The sequence below is a fragment of the Varanus komodoensis genome, unplaced genomic scaffold (genome assembly GCF_004798865.1).
Source record: "Varanus komodoensis strain SLA01 unplaced genomic scaffold, ASM479886v1 scaffold3, whole genome shotgun sequence".
NCBI lineage: Eukaryota > Metazoa > Chordata > Lepidosauria > Squamata > Varanidae > Varanus > Varanus komodoensis.
In genome coordinates this window covers 15,668,883-15,691,650 of record NW_025335761.1, presented here as the reverse complement: position 1 = coordinate 15,691,650, position 22,768 = coordinate 15,668,883, and the positions used below count along the sequence as shown (strand labels likewise).

Below are 22,768 nucleotides of genomic sequence, written 5' to 3'. Positions count from 1 at the left end.
TCTCAGTCCTCACATGCCCAGTGTACTCTGGAGGTCCTGCAACCCCATGGAACAGATTTCAAGAGGGGGCTGCCATAGAGGGGAAATCCATTCCACCAGCAGTTTCCATTCTGCTGGCAGACAGCCAGCCCTGGCTAGAGATGCATGCATAGAAGATCACGGTAATTACATTGTGAGCTGTTTACTCCAGGTGAATGTGTCCCAAATATGGGCTAATGAAGGCAAAAGCATTCATCCTGTTCTCTCTAGAGCCCACGAGGACCCTCTGCTCAGCACAGAATGCACCACTGTCTCCAATGCAGGTTGCATCAGCACCTACTGCTTTCCAGTTGGCATTGCATGGATGGTCCTCAGCAGCTCCTGCATTGCTCTCAAGACCTCCAATCACTGGCTGCTATGGCCCTGGCATTTTTGAACACTGCTTTCCTAGCGGGGGAATCAAGACACGTACAGAGTTTGAAACAACAACTCACATCACTTATACCTTCTGTATTATGCAAAAGGGAACCTTTTGTTCATGTGATTTCAATAACATTTGTACCTCAAGACTCAAACTTAAAAATCGTACCAGACCATTTAACCAAAGAAGGCTTTAACTTTCCTCCTGCAATATATCAGCCCTCCCACCAGAGAAAATAAGGAGACATACCTATGTGAGGAATTACATTAACATACTCCAGTGAAGAAATAAACACCGAAACAACTAAACAAACAAAGCGAATTAATAAAGATGGTGGTTTCTGCACCTTCCACTTCCCCAGTTATGCATCTTGCCATAACTTATCCAGGATGATTCTTGCCAGTGTTCCCATAAACCATGTTGTACAACACACATGCAAATGAGAGGTGATGTCATGTCTGAAAGCCAGTGAGGCCAAGCAAATCCACCAGGAGTTCACATTAAGCATTGTCAAGGACACCAATTGCAACAACTCCATGGGATCACAGACCACAAGGTTTCCTGGAGAGGGAGGAATGGAAGGGAGCAGCTGTCAGTCGTCGTCACACCTAAGCCTCGCTTGCTGGGATGTCCCCTTCCTCAGCCTTGCGTTGCTGTCCAGTTTCCTATTGTGTTACTCGCATTGAGGAAACGGGGAACAGATGGGCTGTCTCCAGTGGTGCTTTCATACATCGCGGAGTGCTTTGTTAATGAATCCAAAAACACTAACATTTCAGCTGAAATGGTTACTGGCTGAGGATCACAATCAAAATATTCAGGGTTTAAAGGTAATCAGACTTCATCCCCCACCCTAACCCTCTTCCATTCCCAGAGTCTCATGCAAAAGCATCAGAGAAATCGTCGCTGGGCAACCATCATGTTGCCTGGAGCAGCTCCCACTGTTGGCCCAGGGTGTCGGACTGGCAGATGTTGGTCACTAGCTTGCTGGACTGGTTTTCTAGGCACAAGCCACTGACAAAGTGCTGAATGAAGCTGCCTTTCATCTTCCATTTCTGCAAAGGAGAGGGAAGAAGAAGATCAAGATACGAAACCTTCCTCTTTGCTTTGCTTGGTTTCATGCTGTAGACTTTTAAAGAAAAAGAGAAAGCTATATTGAGCCAGTTTGCACAACCAGACAAGCCAGGGTGTCTTACATGGGATGCACCTTATTTAATTTGGGACTTAGGGAAGTGGTGCCTGACACATGCTGGGGATTTTTAAAAGCCACGGTGGCTGGTTTTCATCCTGCAGACTGGGTCAGTGTCTGTGACACACTCTGCACGCTCCACAGTAGCTAAATGAACTACAGTGACGACAACAACAATGAAGCTTAAGCAAGCTATTCCAGTTTCACATTGCATGAGTGTCACTGTCTTACATTTCTGGCACAGGCACAGAAGTTTCAAGACTAAGCCATCATCAAAGATCCTTATAACACACTGAGATAGCTCAATGATAAAAGGATTTGAGGTGTCACAGCACCCAAACTACTAAGTGGTTCAGCTTCATTCTAGCAGTGTGACACTTGAGGCATCAAGACTGACATGGTTAAGGGCATGGAACAGGTTCACACATTCAGCTAACTGGGATTCTGGTTCAGGTGATGACAATCAAATCTTTGACCCACTCACAAGGGGCTGCTTTTATTCCCAGGTGGAGCCTCTCACTGTGAATAAATTTCCTCTAGCAAATATCTGCACAACAATAAATGGTTGTTTGTTACAAGGCCATTTATACTTGAGTACTGATACCCAAGTTCAAACCAACTAAGTCAGGAAGGGCACAAATATACTTAATGGGTTTTCTCTTTAAAGTGTACTTGTTTCTCAGTTCCCTCTCATACATATCTGAAGGAGAAAATATCCAATTATATATGTGTATATGTATATATGGGCATGCATTTTCTCCTTGGATATTTGTATTTCACTACAAAGCATCTCAAAGAAGATGTAACTCCTAACAAGTACCTGTGTCAAGTACTTTTTGGTATAGCAGCCAAGGAGTAAAGTATTATTTGTGCAAACTCTGAGCTTTAAATAGCTAATAATATTCCAATTTATTAGCATACAAAGCAGTAGTTTATATGGTTGAGTGGTGTTTTCTTTTGGCCCTTCTCTGCTACTGTGATTTATCTTGCTTGCACAAATCATCCAACTATGTTATCTGCTTTGTAAGTACTGTTTTATAGTCTGTACTTGTTTCTTTAGAATACCATGGTCCAAAACATCCACAGATAGTCTTGCCTGATAGCAGAGAAAAGGCTTACATAGTCAGGGGTTCCCTCCAACTTTGTCATTCATTTTTTAAGCATGTGAAATAAAATTGGGGGTTCTGCCTTTCTTGCCACAAACATGGCAGCTCCCTGTTCAGCCAGGCCTGTGCTTCTGGAAGCCAGCCTGATTTGGCATAACGTACAGTGGCAGTATAGATCTGAGAGCTCCCTGATGCTGATGCTGCAGCCTGTTCACTAGGTTAGAGAAGTGGCCGATAGGTCTGAGCCCTCCCACCTGCTGGGCTTTCCTCATTTCCTTCTTTAGTCTGGCAGATGGTCAGACTTGGGATACTAAATGAGTACCTGTCTCATCTGCTTGACTGATGGGACAGAAAGGACAGCTTGTCAGCTTGTACTGATGGGCCTAAAGTTCTTTTGTAGTCAAATATGGATGGAGTTATGCAGGTGGGCATCACTGCCTGGACTGCCTGCCTGGCCCCTTCCAATTAATGCTGCTACATGCTTTGCATCCACAATGAGCCACTCTTCTCAGGTTGACACGCAGAACAGTTTAAATAGCCAAGACATATGCTGTAGGTTGTAGGGCCAGCAGATGCTGAAATTTATAAACCCCCAACGTAAGGGCTTCATTAGCAACTATCATTAGCTCATTTCCTTAGAAGTATCACCCAGCTGCACCTGATTTCCCTTTACAAGATCGTTATTTATCTTGATGCAATTATGCAGTCTTCAAGACGTGTAACCTCCAGCCATTTTAGAGGTTCCTACAGCGATGCTAGGCTTCTCTACAGGAGGCATTTATTGTGCATTCATGATCTCTCACTCACAGATGTTTGTGAGTCCTTTCCACAACATTGTCATCCCCCAGGGTTTCTCCTGTGTTTTCCAGCATTTTTTGATGGTGTTTTAGAGTGAGGAACGCCTGGTATTACATTTCAAACCAGAACAAAGGCTATGTGAAAAATTGCAAAGCCATTGCACAGCAGCTATACTATAGCACCACCTTGTGGCTCAAAGATGAAACACACAGAAAGGCAGAGAAAGGGAAGCTCCAGGGAGGGGGTACCTATTTAAAGGATGCCCTTTTCCTCCCACATGGAAAATGGAAGAAGAAGCCTTAGTAAAGTGGCAACTGAAATATCTCATGTAGCAAATCCCTTCACAGGAGCATCCTAAGCACTAGTGTTGAATCTCCTTCCAGGTCCTGGGTCTTTCAGTTTTGTATGCTCTCTTTTATGAGAGTAAACTATTCAGATGGACAGAGGATCAGCCTGAGAGAAAGAAGCTTGCCAGTTCAAGAGAGAGACAGCTGCAGCCTTCCCCAGTCTGGTGTTCTGTATCTGAATTAAACTACAACTCCCTGTGGTTGGCTGGGGGGGGGATGCTGGAAGTTGAGGTGCAAATACACCTGGGAGGCACCAAGCTGCTAGCCAGGGGATGCTTCCCGCACCGGGAGGTACCAGACTGAAGAAGGCGAGTCTATGTGACTGCAATGTCCTCACTGATGTTTACATGGCAAGAAAGGCCTTGTCTGTGCTGCTTTTAAAAACTATGGACAGGTGTTTGAAGCAGCACAGCATCTTGGGGGCAGGTGGGGTCTGTCAAGGAATGGCACAACTGTGGTGAACATTGTGCCATCCTGAGCAGGGGCATCTCTCCTTCACATCAAAAGAGCTCAGCGTGAACGGAGGCGAAGGGAACCCACACGCTGATCTCTGGCTGGCGACGTGACGACAAAGGCCTCTGCAGCCTTCTCCTCCCCTGCTGAATTCAGTCTCCTACTCAGTCAGGGGTCCCCTTGCCTAGAGGAGAAATGGGAGCTCAGCCCTCTCCCCCATCACACACCTCAGGGGTGTTCACGTGAGGCAGGTGTGAGGCACATGGGGAGCTGTCTAGGTAGAGGCTAGCTTGACTCATGAGCAGCCACCTCACAGCTTACCTTGGCTCTGTGGGAGTGGAGGTGTGTGAGTGCGTACCCACTCTCTCAAGATACGCATCAGCAAAGTACAGACATCCAGCCTTTCATTCTTATACATTAACTATCCAATAAGTTTTAGTTACAATCAGTAGGCTACGGTTATACGCAATACACATTTCATTGTGTTTTCCTTGCCCGTTGTTGCAAATAAAGCCTGACAGATTTCATGAGGGAAAGTAAGACAGAAAATGTCAGATGCACTTATGTTAAAGCAGGGAAGACCACAGTCTTGATTTGCAACCCTTATGCGACTTCTCACCTGAGATTTAAGAGAAAAGGGAGGCCTTAAAGCAAGCCACTCCCTTCCATATTCTGCATTGCAGTCCAGTTACTGTAGCACATCCCAAGGGCAAAGGAGCAAGATAACAGAGTCTAGATGCAAAGATGTGATGAACCATGCAGTTCCACACCACAGCAAAACGAATGGAAAGACTGCAAATGCAGCTCCATGTATACATTCAGGCTGCTTATGCCACGGAGGGCTGTTCCTGGAATGAGCACAAAACCAGAAAACACTCAAGATTTCCCCAACAGAAAGGAACTGTCCTGGCAAGCAGGTGGCGGGGCAAGCTCTTTCGTGTCCTTGGCAAGCTCTCGCTTAGGAGAGCTGCTGTACCCAGTGGGGCATAGCTCAGCAGTGAGCATGAGGTTCAGTAGTGGTCATGGGATTCTGTTGCTCTCCTGGTCAACCCAGAGAAGAATGTTCTTAAGGCACATGGCTTTGTTCTACAGGTTTAGTAGAACTGCTTTTGACCTGCTTTGGGAAAGAAAATACCTTGGTTGCCTGGTGGCTGAACTCAGAAGATATTTATTTTCTATTTCTATTTATATCCTGCCTTTTTCCTACAAAGGGCTCAAGGCAGCTTACATCTCCTCCATCTTATCCTCACAACAACAACCCTGTGAGGTAGGTTGGTCTGAGAGTCTGTGACTGGCCCAAAGTCACCCAGTTGGCTCCATGGCTGAGCGGGGACTCGAACCCAGATCGTTTAAGTCCCAGTCCCATGCTCTTAACCACTACACCACACTGGCTCTCCCTGTCTGTTCCCCATGAGTGCTCAGTAGCATCCAGTATCATCAGTTACAGGCATAATCCTACGTGTGTTTAGACAGAAAATGTCCTCTAACTCCCAGCATTCCCCAACCAGCACTGGGAATTATAGGACTTTTCCCCTGTCTGAACATGCATAAGATTGTACCCTAAGTTGGTGCATGGATTTTAGCAGAGGGTCTCAGAAGCTGGTGCTGAGGGTCCTTTACTCCATGTGACAGTCAACAGCTTTAGTATTGTTCCTGACAACATCTGCATGAAACTGACATGAGAAGTTATCTAGCAATTTGGGCTTCAGTATCACCAGTATACTGAGATACTGCAGTATACTCCCAAAGCTCTCGCTCTCGTTTTGATCTGATCCTGCAGAAGTAGTGGAGATTCTGAACTGCATGGAGGCGAGAAACTGAATCTTAACTAAGAAAAGATGGAGTTACTGTTGGCTGGATAACTAGACGATCCAGAATTAGGTACACTGCACACAGATTATTTGGGATGGCTTTGCACTCGCTAAAGAAAAGGTTTCTAGTGTGTTTGTTTATTTGGGCATTTCTAATGCTGCCTTTCAATAATAAAATCAAAGTAGTTGTCAAGAGGCTATAGTGAAACCTCTGCCACTGGACATTTTTAGAAACACTTGAGGGACAAGAATAGATCAGTTTCTCCTGCTATACTATCCTGCTATAAGGCTGTCCTTAATGGATGGTGGGAAACTGTCTTCTGACAAGGATAACATTAGGATTTCTGCATTTGGTGGTGGGTTGAACTTGACAGCAGCCAGGCCTCTTCCGGTTCTAGCGTCTTCTTTACAGGATTCCTAGCCATGAGGGGGTGAGGGTTTGATTTATTAAGCTCTCAGTACTGTACAGAGATTGCTGACAATGGTAATTAGCACGGGATGTTTCTTTCCTTTGTTCCCCAGCAGAAACCTGGCTCCGTTGGGAGACCACATATCATGTTATTTTTTTCTGGTTTAGGGACCCACTGATCTGTAAATCTTTTCAAACGAAATTGCTCTGTAGCGCTGGTGTACAGCAACAGGGCACCCAGCAAGCATTTTCTTCTGCTAATGAATGGCACTAAGCAAAACACTCCTCCATTTGCAGCTCAACATGAAAGCTCTGCAGCCGATTCAACAGAATCCTGTACAATCTTTCACTTCGATGGAACAGCAAGAGGAGGGCGGCCTCAGCTGAGAGCAGGAATTACTTGTAGGAAACTGTTATTTCCACAACTGTGGCATCTTGTGATTAGTTGGCTGTCAATAATGGGCTTGATTCCATTAATTTATCAGGGCCCACATCCAGATGAGGCCCTGAGAACTATAACACAGCTGTACAAGGTTCATCCATTTTTGAAACTGTCACCACTGATGGGTCCAAGTGCGTACACGAGTTACTAAAAAATAAATAGAGCTGTGCACAAGTGGAGCCTCGAAAATCTCCACCCTGCCCGTGGGCAGAAAAATTGTCTAGGGAGAAGAATCTCAATGAATTTCTTACAAGTAGGACACATCATGTGTAGCACAGGGTTGTAGCACAGCTTCTTTTTTTCTAGGAGTTCTTTCGGGTTTTTATACTAAACCTGCAAGTACCAACAGCAGCAACTTCACTGATAGCCTGGCTCCCATTTTGCATTCTCCACAGTGAGCCCACTCCTTGGCATCATTCTGGAATGTTATGCAGCCTGCAGGAGCAAGAATCATAGACTAGAGGAGTTGGAAGGGGCCAGAGGGTCATTGAGTCCAACCCCCTGCTGACTTCAGGACTCCAAGTTAAACCATCCCTCTTAAATGGCTCTCCAGTTGCATCTTGAATGTCTGGGAAAGCCCACAATGCCCCTTGGTAATTGGTTCCATTGTTGTACAGCTCTAAGTCAGGACATTTTTCTTGATATCTAGCTGGAATCTTGAGCTTGAGCTTGTTATTCTGTGTCCTACACTCTGGGATGATTGAGAAGAGATTCTGTCATTCCTCTTTGTGACAGCCTTTCAAGTACTTGTGGAGTGCTCTCATGTCTCCCTTCAGACTTCTCTTCTTGAGGCTAAACATGCCCAGCTATTTCCATCTCTCCTCATAGGGCTTTGTTTCTAGTCCCTGGATTATCCTTTTGCCCTCCTCTGGACCCTTTCCAGTTTGTCTGCATCTTTTTTAAACTGTGGTGCCCAGAACTGGACACAGTACTCCAGATGAGGCCTAACCAGTGCTAAGTGAAAAGGATCGAAAACGTCACAGGATTTGGAAGTGATACTTCTATTAAAGCCACCTAAAATAGCATTTGCCTTTTTTGCATCCACATCACACTGTTGACCCATACTCAGCTTGTGATCTTACAACAATTCCAAGGTCCTTCTCACTTGCAGGATTGCTGAGCCAAGTATTCCCCATCTTGTGATGACTCATTTGATTTCTTTTTCCTAGGTAGAGCATTTACCCCTGCTGAATTTCATTCTTTTGTTTTCAGTCCAGCACTCCAATTTATCTAGATCACCTTGGCTCTTCCTTTTGTCCTCCAGAGTATTAGCTAACCCACCCAGTTTTGTGTCATCTCCAAATCTGGTTATCATTTTCTGCACTTTCTCATCCAAAATATTAAAAAAATGTTGAAGAACACTGGGCCCACAACTGAAACCTGCTGTATCCCACTTGTTACCTCTTCCCAGTTTGAGAAGGTACCATTGGCAAGCACTCTTTGAGTCTGATTCTGTAGCCAACTGTGGATCCACCTGATCATTGTTCCATCTAGCCCACTTTTTGCTAGATTGCTAATCAGGATCCCATGGGACATTTTGTCAAAAGCTCTGCTAAAAGCAAGACAGATTATGTCCACACCATTCCCACAATCCACCAGGGAGGCTACCCTATCAAAAAATGAAAGATTAGTCTGGCAGGATTTGCTCCTGAGAAATCCATGTTGACTTCCGGTAATCACTGCATTGTGTGCAGGCTGCCTGCTTTATAATCTGCTCCAGAATTTTCCCAGGGAGTGATGTCAGACTGACTGGTCTGTAGCTCCCAGGTTCTTCTTTTTCCTTCCTTGAAGATGGGGACAACATTTACCCTTTCCCAGTCATCTGGGACTTCCCTTGTCTTCCATATAGAAAACCATCACCTTCCAAAACTTGTGAAGATAACTGGGGAGAAGTGACCTCTTATTTCTAAAGGAGTTTTTAAAACGTTCAGAACTTTTCTGAGAAAAATGTCTTTGAGATATTTTGGCTCAGCTATAGCTATCATTCAGTGTTCATCACCTTCCCCAAGGCCTTCTGAATGTTAAATTTCTGAAGGATGACTGTGTCCCCAGTGCAGATGCTCATAATCCTGGAAAGCCCTGGGGAAGCGGCAGAGGGGCAGTGCTGTGTCCCACGTGAGGGAAGGGGTGACACTAGCACTGTGGCAAAACCTGTCCTCCGCTTTTGTGAAACTCTTGTTCCCCCATGGAAGAGGTTTCTATTTTCTTTTTCTGCCTCATTCTCAAAGCATTGTAATTCATTGTGATCTTATCTCGGTGGTGTTTTGGAGAGTCCTGGAGCGTGGTAAGAACAGCATATTTGTTCCTCCTGTTGCACGTCTCCAATTGCATCCAAGGCTGCCTCTGCTTTCCGATCTGAAAAAGCCCTACAAGGAGTGACCTCACGAAGTCTTCTGCAGGCTCTACCTGAAGCGTGGGTAGCCAAGGAGGCTACAGGCCGCTGGAGAGATGATGGCGCAACAGAAGAGGGCACTTGGCACGTTCCCTGCCACATCATAAGTAAGGTGAACACAAGAACCCCAAGCCCAACCAATGGGAACTTTCCAGAAATTTTCCTCTCCTTTGAATTTCCTTTCAAAAGCAATGTCTATCCAATGCTATCAAATTGAATGAGGAGAATGGGAAAAGGTGGGAGAAATTGTTGGCATCAGGACTGTAGAGTTGGAGTCAGACTGGAAAGCTTTGTGGAGTCAGAAGCAATTCTTGGGTTACTGGAGTCAAAGTTGGAGTCAGTAAAAATGAACCGGCACCAACTCCTAATAAATTTAAATTGTAATATAAATAATATGTTAACATTTCCTATTTCATAGATGAGAATGAGTAACCTATTTTCCAGCTTATATTTGCAAAATATATTTTAACGGGTTAGGGTTCTAAAAGTAGTCTGATGATTCACATTGGCAGTGATAAAATGCCTTGTAGGTTGAGTGCTTTCAATCAATATATTGAATATTGATATTTCAATCAAAATAAATATATTAATGATTTATTTCCTACATTGACACATAAACAAAGGAGTCAGAGGTGGAGTCGAAGTCCAAGTTGGAGGTACCATAAATTAAGGAGTTGGAGTTGGAGTCGAAGGTTTTATTTACCAATTCCACAGCCCTGCACTGCTGTAACACTAAAAATAACCCAGCCCTGGGGTAGCATTATGAAGATTATTGTGTTTCCCCAAAAATAAGACCAGGATTTATATTAATTTTTGCTCCAAAATATGGATTAGGGCTTATTTTCAGGTGATATTTTTTTCTTATAAAAGCTGTAAGATTCTTGCCCTGAGAGTCCTCCACAATTCCTTTCTTGTACTCAATGGAATAGCTCTTTCTTTTTGCACTCATCTTGTCTGGGTGTCAAAATACTATTCCCTTTAAATCTACCATCAAATCAAGTGTTAATTGAAGACTTACGAGACAGGAGTGCAACACATGAGTGCGTTAAGTACGTCCGTTACAACACATAATGTATTGAGTTATGAAACACGTTCGTTTGTTATCAAGTGCTCACGTTATTCATGCATTGTGTCTGTGCTTTGATTGGTCATTCAGCAATAGCTCTTGAGTTTATCTGTTTACATAGGTGACTACCTCTTGTTCAAAGGTGCCCACTTGGGTATTTACAAATGCTTAATTATAATTTATATTATCACTTATTTAAGTATTATTTATTTATATTTAATTATATATTAATATTATTATATTAGATACTGAAGATGAAACTCAAATACTTTGGCCACCTAATGAGAAGGAAGGACTCATTGGAGAAAACCCTAATGCTGGGAACAATTGACGGCAAAAGAAGAAGGGGACGGCAGAGGATGAGGTGGCTAGATGGAGTCACTGAAGCAGTTGGTGTGAGCTTAAGTGGACTCCGGGGGATGGTGGAGGACAGGAAGGCCTGGAGGAGTGTTGTTCATGGGGTCGTGAAAGGTCGGACACGACTTCGCAACTAGCAACAAATTATTATTTTATAATCCAGTAGTCTGTCGTTTGTTGCAAAGGACATACTAAATGTGTCCGTCTGGCTGACGAGCTTAACTGGGGCTTATTTTTTGGAGTAGGGCTTATATTATGAGCATTCTGTAAAATCATGCTAGGTCTTATTTTTGGGGAAATACGGTAGCTCTTTAACAAGAAAAAGAAAAGGACACCACGACCACAACCAAAATGCTGTCTGTAGCCCTTCAAATGTGGGTGATGACCCTGTAAAATCTTGGAAATATTACAGGTTTGACCTTGCTTGCATGAAAACCGGCTGGCCATGCATAATTTTGGGGATTATGGGAGTAGCAGTTCAAGTTATTTGGAAGGCACCAAGTTGGGGAAGGCTAATTTAGACAGATTTGAACTACAACACTGCAGCTACGTTCTTTTCTGTGTTTAAAATCAGTCCAGACTGCATGGAAAACTGCTCACACAAAAGGCTTTTTTTGGTGAAATTGCACTGAAAGCAGACACTTGCTTGGTTCTGAGCACATATTGATTGAGCCTTAGCGGCTGAATGAAATGGTGAAACACCTGCCAATCCAAACAACAGTGTAACTGGCCCAGACCACTGGAAAATCATTTATTGCATATACTTGCCATTTAGATGCTGTTCAGCCGTCTAAAATATGCTGGTTCCTCCTCCTACTGTTTTGAAAATGCCTCTTCTTGTTGCCATCCCAAAGACTTTCTTTTTTTAAAGCATGGATTGAAGGCATATATCTGAATTGTGGAGCATTCATTGATCTATTACTATGCAGCCTGTACCCTGAAGTATGGTATGGAGTCCTTTGCTGACATGGACAATCTTTATTGCCCCCTCTTTCTATGGAATCTGAGACTATTTCATTGCCATGCATGCTTGACTGTCTATCTTTACCAGCATGCAAGATTAAAACACTACTTGGAGAAGGGATACTTCTGAACCTCTATGTTAAAACAGGGAAGAAAACATCTTTGCTCTGTAGATCTCAGCTCTTTCCCACTCATAAGCAAAGACACAGACCAGTGAAAATGATTAGCTGAGATACGTAAAGGAGAGCATTCCATCAATCTCTCTGTTCCTGGGAAGAAATGGGAGCGAATGATTGTGACAGAGCGTGGATGCTGATGCCGCTGGCTCTCCAGCCTTGCTCAAATCAAAATATGGCTCCGGTTAAAAATGAGGTGCCAACAACTAGGACCCTAAGCTATGAGATCTTGCAGCTGGATCTTGTGGAAGATCGTTCAACTGCAATCAGATGGTTACGTTCACAGGCTGTGGGCTCTCACTCATACGGGAGTTTAGAACAAAACACAGAGCTACCTTCTGGGAAACGTCAGGTGCACTAACCTCAAGTGTTTTGGAATGAATTGCATTGCACGAGATGTATTAATGTGTGTAGGGGTCTGGTATCCATCGCTTCCTGTAGCGCAAATAGCATTCCCTTTTTCCTCTTTGAAAGCAAGCAACAAAACAAAGATTCTGAATGAAAGCTTCTAGCACTTACCATGTTTCATATCTGATGGCCCATAACAATATACCTATATTTGCATATTATTAATTCTTGGAAATTCATCTACAGAGGCCCACCTTCAAATGCCCCTTCATTTTCAACTTTAGAAGGGGTCTTTTGGTGGTGTCCCCCTAGTTATGAAATGCTTTCCTCAGGGAAGCTTATTTGGAGTCATCACTGCTTTCTTTCTGGCTCCAGGTTATGCCTTTTTGTGTTCTCCCTGGCCTTTTCAGAACTTTGTTATGTTCATCCCTTTGACACTTTGGTGAACTTAGCTTCAGTATTTATGGATTACTTTTGAGTGCCATGTTTTGGGTTGTATATTTTCATGTCGGCTTTGTATCATTGCATTTGTTTAGATTCATTGTCAGGTTTTATTTCTGTGCATTACTGCTCTGTCTGAAATGGTTGTATGATGCCTTAGGTATCTAATACATGTCTAATAAAGTGTATATATGCATCCAATAAATACAAATATTAACATTAAATGACAAATCTCCCTATCTGGAAGTAGACTTTTACTACAGATCCCTATAAGCACCTTAATTGCTTCTTTGCAAATCAATAAATCCAGTGTAAATATTTTAGCAGGATAAAAATAATACAAAAGTTGCAGAAAAACAGCATTGTGTTTTTAGTGGGAGGGAATCCTTTTCTATTACATTTTTAAAGAAGAAAATATATAAAGTTTGGACATGCAGGCATCATAAGAATGCAAGCCTTTATGGCAAAGAGAAACTTTGAACAACAAATAGAACAGCCTCAGGAGGGAAAAGCCTGTTTGAATGCTCAGTGAAATTACAAACATCCTCCTGTTTGAAAGAAAGAATGATGTAATCATAGCACATGGGTTTTTAAGGTCTCCTTGGTGCTTCTAGGCAACAGCCAAGTGATTTTTTAAAACATGTGCTATGTTGGCACTTCCCCTGCTCGATGCTAATTGCATGTTATCTGCCTTCTGCATAAAGGACTCCGCTTCACCTCTTTGCTCCTTTCTCCTGCCACTGCCCCTCCACTCCAAGCAGGAACAGTTTAAAAAATGAAAAGGGCATCTGTGTACACCAGTGCTTGGATTAGGAGGGCATGCGTGCATGCGTTGTGCACATGTGCCCTTTAAACAAATAAATCCAGCAGCAAAGCCTCCTTCACTGGGATTTGGGAGGCTTTCCTGAGCTCTACGGCTTCATTCAGCAATGCCTGGGGGGCTCTTTAGCCCCCACAGCGGCTGGCTTTTCACCAAGCTGCTTTGCCTGGCTCTTCATTAGCCCTGTTGAAGCCCAGCTTATTTGTAACATCCTTAACATCCTGACACCCTTTTTTGAGCCAGGCCTGACAACAGCTGCTTGTTTTCAGATGCTAGTTTGTTAACTGCAGCACATCAAGTGCAGGAGAATATACCAGTCCGGGAGGATGCGTACATTTTGATGACACTGGGCTGTGATTAAACATGGGGGGGGGGGCGTATATCAAGTGGTTTGTAATTTGTTGTGAATATCGTATCTGATGGCATGTGGCGCCAGAATGCAGAGAGAATGAAAACAAAGGTGGATGAGTAGGCAGATCATGAAGAGAGGCATAATCATGCATTGTCACCCGCAATATCCCAAACCACACCTCCAAACCTGGTGAGACAATAGTACTCTTCCAGTTGTCTCCTGAGAGCTTGCACTGCTACATTGCTACACAATTGAAACTCTTAGTGTTGCTAGAATCCAGCACCCTGAAGCATGCAATTGCAATAGGGAAAGCTACAGGAACGCAATGATTTGGGCCAAACGTCATCTGGGCTCTTGATGTTTCTCATACAGGAAAAAGGGTAGGGTGGAATAGGGAAACCAGCCAATTCCCTTACAGGGCAGGAGGGGATTGGCTTTCTGATTTTACCCCTCCCACACCCTCAGTACTTGTGATGATCTTAGTGTGGGTGCAGTCCAATATAGGCAAAAGGGGGCACAGGAACTCCAAGCAAGGAGGCAATGGTGACAACTACTGTTCACTTAATGGCTCCCAGCAGAAGGATGCTTCTGAGCCCTCTAGTCCTGTTTTACCATGCAAGGCTCCAGGTAATTAGCTGCAAATGGTTCAGCTGTTTCCATGAAGTTTTCAAGAAAGAACCCACCCAAAGTGGTGGGATTTCTCTGTAAGGTAAACTAGGGGTCCCTATAAAGCCCTGACCCCTACAGGTCCCTGAGTACAGAACTCTTCAGAACACCAGCTGCCACCACCCATCATGGCAGAACCTCCTCTTCAGATCCTGAAACAACTGAAAATGCTAATGATGGTTGTAAAACCCTGACACTTGTTTCTGCTTTCTTCCTTTCCTCATTCACAGCCTTCTGATGCCAATGAACAACCTGTCTCACTGACCAACTTCAGGCACAATCCTATGTGCTGTTTAGGCATGCTGGGAGTTTTTTCCTGTCTAAACACACATTGCCGTCTTTACTAAATTGGCTCCTAATTCCTCTCAGTGTCACTTCATCCTAACTCCTATTTCTTTTTCCATGGGTTCTCCTTAATCGTCCTAGCCATCTTTCTAACTTACTTCTTTCAACTCCCACTAGCTCCATCCAACATTCCATTCTGGTGCCAGCTGTCCATCATTCTGTCCAGTTACCTGTCCGCTGCAACCTCCGAGAAGTGCTTCTTAGGTCCACGAGAAAATACAGCATGAGGTCTACTGCTGTAAGAATCATCTTACAATGGAAGGAAAACTCTGCGAAAGCACTTAGGGGGTCACTGATGGTCTAGTGCCAAGGCAGACTGGTGTACTTGTGCCACCAGCAGAGAAGAAGGTAGACCTAGGCAGGTACAACTGGGATAGCCACCCAGTCCTAATTTCAACAGTGAGAGTTGTTCTAGAGCAGCTGTGCTGCAGCAGTTTTTACAAAAATACCTGCATGAGTTTAGCCTGGTCTCTTGGGAAACACATATTTGTATTACCTGTGGACAAAGTTTCAGACACTTCCATCCTTGTTTAAAGAAACAGAAGGCTTTTCTACACGAGGCTGTTAATTCACTGTTTCTAGTTTTGCTTTTGCTGCAGAAATGAGATCTAAGCACTACACAAGAACCAACTCCTTTCCTGCTTTTCTGCTTACATACCTCTAGATAGCACTATGGTATAGCAGAATAGTGCTAATATGCAAGAAAAAGGCAGTTCCTTCAGTTTTTCAATTAAATACCACATTTTCATTGCTCTTAAAAAAAAAAAAAGGAAAGGAAAGGAAAGGAAAGGAAAGGAAAGGAAAGGAAAGGAAAGGAAAGGAAAGGAAAATGCTCTGTAGCCAGAGAAGTCAAACTGAACAGGTCACAGCATCATCTAACAAGCCAGTGTACACCAGTGCGAAGGGAAAGATGAGTGCACAAAGAAAAGCCCAAGTTTACCTCCATAAGATTAATGTCTGCTACCCAGAGGACTTTCTCAGTGTTTGCCCCTAAATTGTGGAATGGTCTCTTGAGAGAGATGCATCTGATATCCCCGATTGCTACCTTCAAGAGGGAGTTAAAGATGTATCTCTTCCAACAGGCCTTCTCAGCTTAGTTCGCAGATAAGTTTTATTTAGCATGCTTGTTTTTAGTTGAAATTTTAACAACTGATGGTTTTAATCGCTTATAAACCTCTCAGAGCCTATGGGAATGGATGTTCCACGAAAATCAAAACAAAACAAACAAAAAGAATGCCTCTCACAGAGACCACCAACAGCAACAAGGATTTTCCTACTCCCCAGAATACCAGTGGAATAATGCTTTAGACTTCTTCCAGGGTATTTGGGGGGAGGGGGCAAAGGAGAATGGTGCTTCTCAGTGGCAATGGCTACCATTTCTTCCCCAGAATTCCTTTCAGAATGACACACAGTAATGACACAGTATAATTCCAGAAGGGGAACATGTCAGAAAGGAGAGGGATGGTGCCCAACTCTTGGCAGCTTCCATGTTTAGCATCTGCCACGCTATTACTACTATAGCAACAGGAAAAATACTAGTTATTAAACCTTTTTAAAAAGGAGAAAAACTGCCACTTATTGGCAATAGTAGGTACCTCCACATAACCTTCCAGAAAAACCTCTCGCACACACACAAACCTGCCTTTGTTTCAGGATTAAAAATTATCTTTGAGATTTCAAATAAAAAAGTTCAAAACCTTTAACTTTGTGCTAGCTCAAGTGTTTTGTTTTGTTTTGTTTTTTTTAGTATGCTTGCAGGAAAGCATCCATTAGCTCACCATGGATTAATTTACCTTTGGAGTGTGTCCTTACCACAATTAATATGCAAGCTCTGGCCAGAGTTGCTGCACCTTGTTGTGTTGTCTAGACCCAGCCAATGGAGGTTATTTGATGGTTAAATACCCCTTGCACAGTGCATGGCTTGTTTTAGGGTTGTCTGGATTTTGATGACCCAAGAAGCCATTGCTTGCATAGTCATGATGGCAGCCTAAATAAGCCCTCAGAGTCAGGTCTAGCTAAACACTGCAATGCTGTGTGTCTCAAGTCATTTCCCAGCTGGTTCCACAAGAGAATATTAAGGATATTGTAAGGGAAAAAGTTATGCATAAAATATTCTCAGGTCTCCAGCACAGCTCTTGGACACAGCATTCATAGATTCCAACTGCAGAATAGAGAACAGATGTCAGGAATGAAAAGGCAGGCATTGGTGTGGCCATTCCATCAATATCCTGCTACTGCAGGATTGATTTCCTACAGCATTTATACATGCATCTTTTCCACTGCTTGTTTTAAGCATCCATAGCATCTATACTGTCTGTTTCCCCCACACATCACTTGCACGACTATATTGCTCCTTCGTTTGCCTTGTAGGAAATACTGGAGGGAGAATTTTTACAGCATCATAAAATCCAGGGTCAGTGAACTGTGAGTCCAACTGGAAGTGCACTGTACGTTACCATTCCAGGCTATCAGGAGAAAGTTTAAACCCGCAGCTGCATCTATGTGTGATCATACTTGTGTGCATGTATGCATTTGTGTGCATACATATACTCAGAGCAAATTTACTCTTAGTGAGTACTTCCTAGTGAAAGATTTTTACCATCCTCCTATACATGTATTGAAGATTACTACCAACTGTATCTCATCTTCAGAGCCAATGAACAACCCTTCCAAAATATGTTTAATGCTACAATGGAATGGTAGCTGTAGCATGAAAGGGCAAGGGGGGTGTCACTAAGGGAGTACAGTACCTGTCGGCCGTCTTTCTGATTGCATGCCTCCATTGTGATCTGCGAGCCGGTGGAGAAAGAGGTGATTGAGAGACACTTGTCCTGCTGCCGGATTAAAGGGTCACTGAATAGCCATTCCTTTGGGGTTGAGGTGAACAAGGAAAGAACAGTGTGAGAAACAGAAAGCTTCTTTCAGCTGTTAGTGCTACATCTATATTGTTCTTGTTTTAATAAAAGAACTGCCTCAAACATTTTTGCCACCAATATTTCTACAAAAGGTTACCTTTGGACATACATGTTCCTGTGATCACATGGAGAAAGCACTGCACAACCTAGCAAAACAGGTACATTTCTTCAACTTTCTGAAACTGCAACAACACTTTTTGGTATTGTTGTGATGGGAACCATCATTGCAAGGGGGAATTGGAAGGCTTTGTTCACAATAGAGATGGGTGAAACTGTTGAACTTGCTTTTACTTAGGTTTACATTTCTCCATGTTTAGGTTGTTCTGTTTAATTTCAACAGAAGACTGTAATTTTTTTGCTCACATAAAATGTTGCATGGGTTTTTGTGTGCACTTTAGATATGTGTTTATATATTCTTTTTTTGCAGAAATACACATTTTAATGTGGTTTCCCAATGAATAAAGACATATTGAACTGTGTATATTTTTAAAAGAATATGCATTCCAAATGCAAGATTCTTTTTGCATGACTGAGAGAATGAGAAATGACTGCAAGAGTGTTTAAGGAAAATGCCTGAGGAAGTGGATGTGTTTATTCATACATTCAGGGTCTGTATTTATAGACCACGTTACATTAAATAAATACCCAAGCAGTGAGCAACAATAACAATATCAAAAACGATTAAAGTATGTAAAATATGTAAAATACAGCAATTATACCAATAAAACCACGGGTGGGCTTTCAATCAGGGAAAACTGATTTAAATAAAAATGTCTTTAGCAGATAACAAAAACAGAATCATGTTGGCACATACCAAGCATCAGATGGCAAGGAATTCCAGAGAAAATGCTAAGATGCCAAAGGCTCTGCTCCAAATGATCTCTAATGCGAATTGAAGCCCAGGAACAATTCATCTGATGACCTCAGTGGCTGGGCAAGCTGACCACGAAGGCCTTGTTCCCAAGCTGGGCGGACTTTCATATACCACCAGCAAAACCAAGCCAGGCCCAGCTGCTGACACGAATTGTGTGATTTGGAACTAGGCTTTAAAACCCTGGCTTGCTATTTCATGATAAGAGCTCTGTAAATATGTGGCTTGAGCCTGGTTCCCAGGTGCTTGCTACCTGCCTGCCAGCCTGCCCTTCAGCTTTCAAGCTTCTCCAGTGCTCCGGCGAGATCAGTACTGGGAGCACCACCTTAACTACAGGGTCATGTATAGAGTGACGTAGACTCAGAAAGGAAAGTTAAAAAAATAAAATAAGCACCTGAGAAAAATGATTGCCCAAGGGTCAGGTTTAATTAAACAAGAGACTTTATGGAAGGAAAACAAAAAACTTTCACTGTGGTTTTATGCATCTGGCATCACTCATTCTGGATACTTATCTATATGCATAAATTGTTTGCACTGAATTTATCAAAACTGCAAATTCCTGGCAGGTAAATGTTGCACCTGTGTGGGATAAGCATCTTTTAAATACGTTGATGGCCATGTAGACCACCTTAATGGAACAGTGGTTTTCACCTGGCCAATGGCCCATATAAATTAGGCCCCAGAGATTATATTTAGTAATGGGATCTTCTATTGTAGGTTTTGTGCTAAAAAAATAAGTACAAAACCTAAAGGAGGAGGACTAAAACCTCAGTAAGAACAAAGTAAGAAAGCAAGACACACACACACCCCTCCTGCAGTGAAAAAACATGTCCACAAAAGAACAGAAGTTGAAACCTGACAGAATTTGGGAAATACCAGCTGCAAGAACCTAATCCTCTCACAGAATTTTGAAATTGAAAATTTGATTTTTGAGGGAGTTTTCAAAGCATGCTAGTTGGCTTCTTCTCTTATTAGATTTAGAATAGGTGAGCATTTCATTTGGCTATTTTTTTTTTTTTTTTTTTGCTATGCTTTGCTTAGAACATACCTAAATCTGTACATTCCATAAATGGGATGCAAAGATTTTGAGATTTAAAGAAACTGAATGTAAGACGAAAAGAAACAGATTCATCCATCTAACATCTCTTAAACATCTGGCTCTGAACCCAAGGCTATTCGGCCCTGCTGCTCTGCTGGGACTGCCACCTCTTTTGTTCTGAAAGACTTCAGATCCTTAACAGCTGAATGGCAACTAGGTACAGCAAGGTGTCCCTGTGCTAGAAAAAGCCATACCTGATGAATTTGGCCAGTGCAGGTGGGGAAGAAGATTGTGTTTGAGAAAAAGGAAGCAACATTTCACATTTCTTCATTTAAGAGATGGAAAGAATTTGAGATTTTAAAAATCTGAATGCAGAAGCAAGTAAAGCATTCCTTCATCCCTGCACTAGACAATGTGTGGGGTCCAGAATCTGACTCTCACAGATGGAAGGACTCCTATTATTATTATTATTATTATTATTATTATTATTATTAACATTTCTATGCCGCCCCTTGCCGAAGCCTCAGGGCGGCTTACAACACAATAAAATACATTGAAATACAATAGAACATAATAAATTACCATAAAATACAAAAATACAAAAAATACACTGAGTTTCAAACATAATAATATAAAATTAAAAAAAGCAGTATAAAATAAGTAAATAAATAATATAGGAGGAGAAAAGAGAAGGAAGAAGACGTTGCCCTGGCCAGATCATATATTTTAACAATTAAAATGATGTTTAAATAAAAAGGTCTTTACCTGGCGCCGAAAAACCAGTAACGACGGTGCCAGGCGGACCTCTTTGGGGAGTGAATTCCATAGGTTGGGTGGCACCGCAGAGAAAGCCCTCCTCCGAGTACTTACTCTCCTAATTTCTTTCATGGAGGGTTCCCGGAGAAGGGACTCTCCTGCAGATCTCAAAGGGTGGTCGGGCATATACGGACGTAAGCGCTCCTTCAGGTAGCCAGGACCCAAGCCATTTAGGGCTTTATAGGTCATAATCAACACCTTGAATTGGGCCCGGGCTTCAATGGGAAGCCAGTGAAGCTGACGGAGGACTGGAGTCATGTGAGCATAACGCCGCATCCCCGTCAGCAACCTGGCAGCTCTGTTTTGCACCAATTGAAGTGTTCGGACCGTCTTCAGGGGAAGCCCCACGTAAAGCGTGTTACAGAAGTCTAGGCGGGAAGTCACCAGCGCATGTGTCACCGTCGCCAGGCAGTCGTACTCCAGGTAGGGGCGCAGCTGATTAATCAGCCGAAGCTGAAGGAAGGCGCTCCTCGCCACCGCTGTCACCTGAGCTTCCAAAGAAAGCTCCGGGTCAAGGAGTACTCCTAAGCTGCGGACCTTGTCCCTAAGAGGGAGTGTTGCACCATTCAGGACCAGGTCAAATCCACCCTCTCCGAAGCCCGATCCGCCAACCAACAGGACCTCCATCTTGTCTGGATTGAGTTTCAGTTTATTGGCCCTCATCCATTCCATTACCTCCGCCAAGCACCGGTTCAGCACAGCCACTGCCTCACCTGGATTAGTGGAAAACGAGAGGTAGAGCTGGGTATCATCAGCGTATTGATGATTCCGCAGCCCACACCTCCTGATGACCTCGCCCAGCGGTTTCATATAGATGTTAAATAGCAGAGGGGATAGAATGAAGCCCTGTGGTACTCCATGGCATAGCTGCCATGGCGCAGAGACATGGTCCCCCAGCACTACCTTCTGGAATCGACCGTTGAGATAGGAGCGGAACCACTGCAAAGCAGTGCCTCCAACTCCCAATCCCGCTAGCCTATCCAGAAGGATACCATGTTCGATGGTATCGAAAGCCGCTGAGAGGTCCAGGAGAACCAACAGGGACGCACTCCCCCTGTCCTTCTCCCTGCACAGGTCATCGTACAGGGCGACCAAGGCAGATTCAGTACTGTACCCGGGTCTGAAGCCGGACTGAAAAGGATCCAGATAATCAGTTTCATCCAAGAGTGCCTGGAGTTGTCCCGCCACCACTCACTCCAACACCTTGCCCAGAAACGGGATGTTGGCCACAGGTCTATAGTTAGTGGCCATCTCTGGATCCAGTGACGCTTTCTTCAGGACCAGTCGTATTACCGCCTCCTTTAAAGGGGCAGGCACTCGACCCTCCCTCAGAGAAGCGTTAACCACTTCCAAGATCCAGGACCCAATCCCGTGCTTGGAGTTATTTATTAACCAAGACGGGCAAGGATCCAATAGGCAAGTGGTGGGACGTACTCGTCCAAGCACCTTGTCCACATCATCGGGCCACAATAATTGAAATTCCTCCATTAATTTTGGACCAGACGGTAGCATTGGCGTCTCCCCAGAGACCTCTGATTCATTAGTGGAGTGCAGCTCGTGACGAATCTGAGCGATTTTCTCCCTGAAATGCCTGGCAAAGTCATCACAGCGGGCCTTTGAGGGTGGCATCGGATCTTCCTTAGGACCCGGGCGAACCAGGCCTTGTACCACTCGAAAAAGCTCCGCCGGACGGCATTGTTTCATCTATGGGAGGTCCATGACCTATGAAGTAGAGGAAACCCACCAGTGGAATGGAGGCAGTGGCGATCTTCATTTATTCCCCAGCTTCCTGCTATCCCCCACATCTCCCCAATGGCTTCAGAGGGTTGGAGGACCTTCTGAAACAGTGGGGGAAAGTGGCACTGGGGATTGTAAAGGAAGGGTCATTTTCCTTGCCTTAATTCCACTAGATTTCCACTAGGATCATGTTGAATGGAACACCACCCAGGGAAGTAGGCTGTACTAGAAAAGACACAAGCCCACCCCCTTAATTTCTTGGACAAGGAACAGTTTCTTATTATTTTACACAATAGTGATTTTTTTCAACCTGTTTCTATTAAAACACTTCACCAGCTGTTGTCTGTGGTGGCAAAACAGGCAATTTATCATTAGGGATACAGTGTACACATCCACACACTTACAAAACAGAACAAGAGTGCAAGCCCACTTCATTGATTTATCCTCCCACCTAATAACGATTCCCAACAGACAATTAACATTCATCTTCTTCACTGGGATAATTCCCAGGA

The 22,768-nt window shown here is 43.6% G+C and overlaps 1 protein-coding gene across 1 annotated transcript in view; it reads right to left on the bottom strand.

Annotated features, from left to right (window-relative positions):
• Window positions 1-469: 469 nt before the first annotated feature.
• Window positions 470-22,768, bottom strand: part of GALNT16 (polypeptide N-acetylgalactosaminyltransferase 16) — a 165,521-nt gene continuing 143,222 nt past the window's right edge. The window contains exons 14-15 of the mRNA XM_044435773.1: window positions 17,629-17,745; window positions 470-1,452 (exon numbers count right to left, since the gene is read on the bottom strand). Coding sequence (XP_044291708.1) covers window positions 1,315-1,452; window positions 17,629-17,745 — 255 coding nt within the window. The 3' untranslated portion in view covers window positions 470-1,314. The remainder of the gene's footprint in view (window positions 1,453-17,628; window positions 17,746-22,768) is intronic.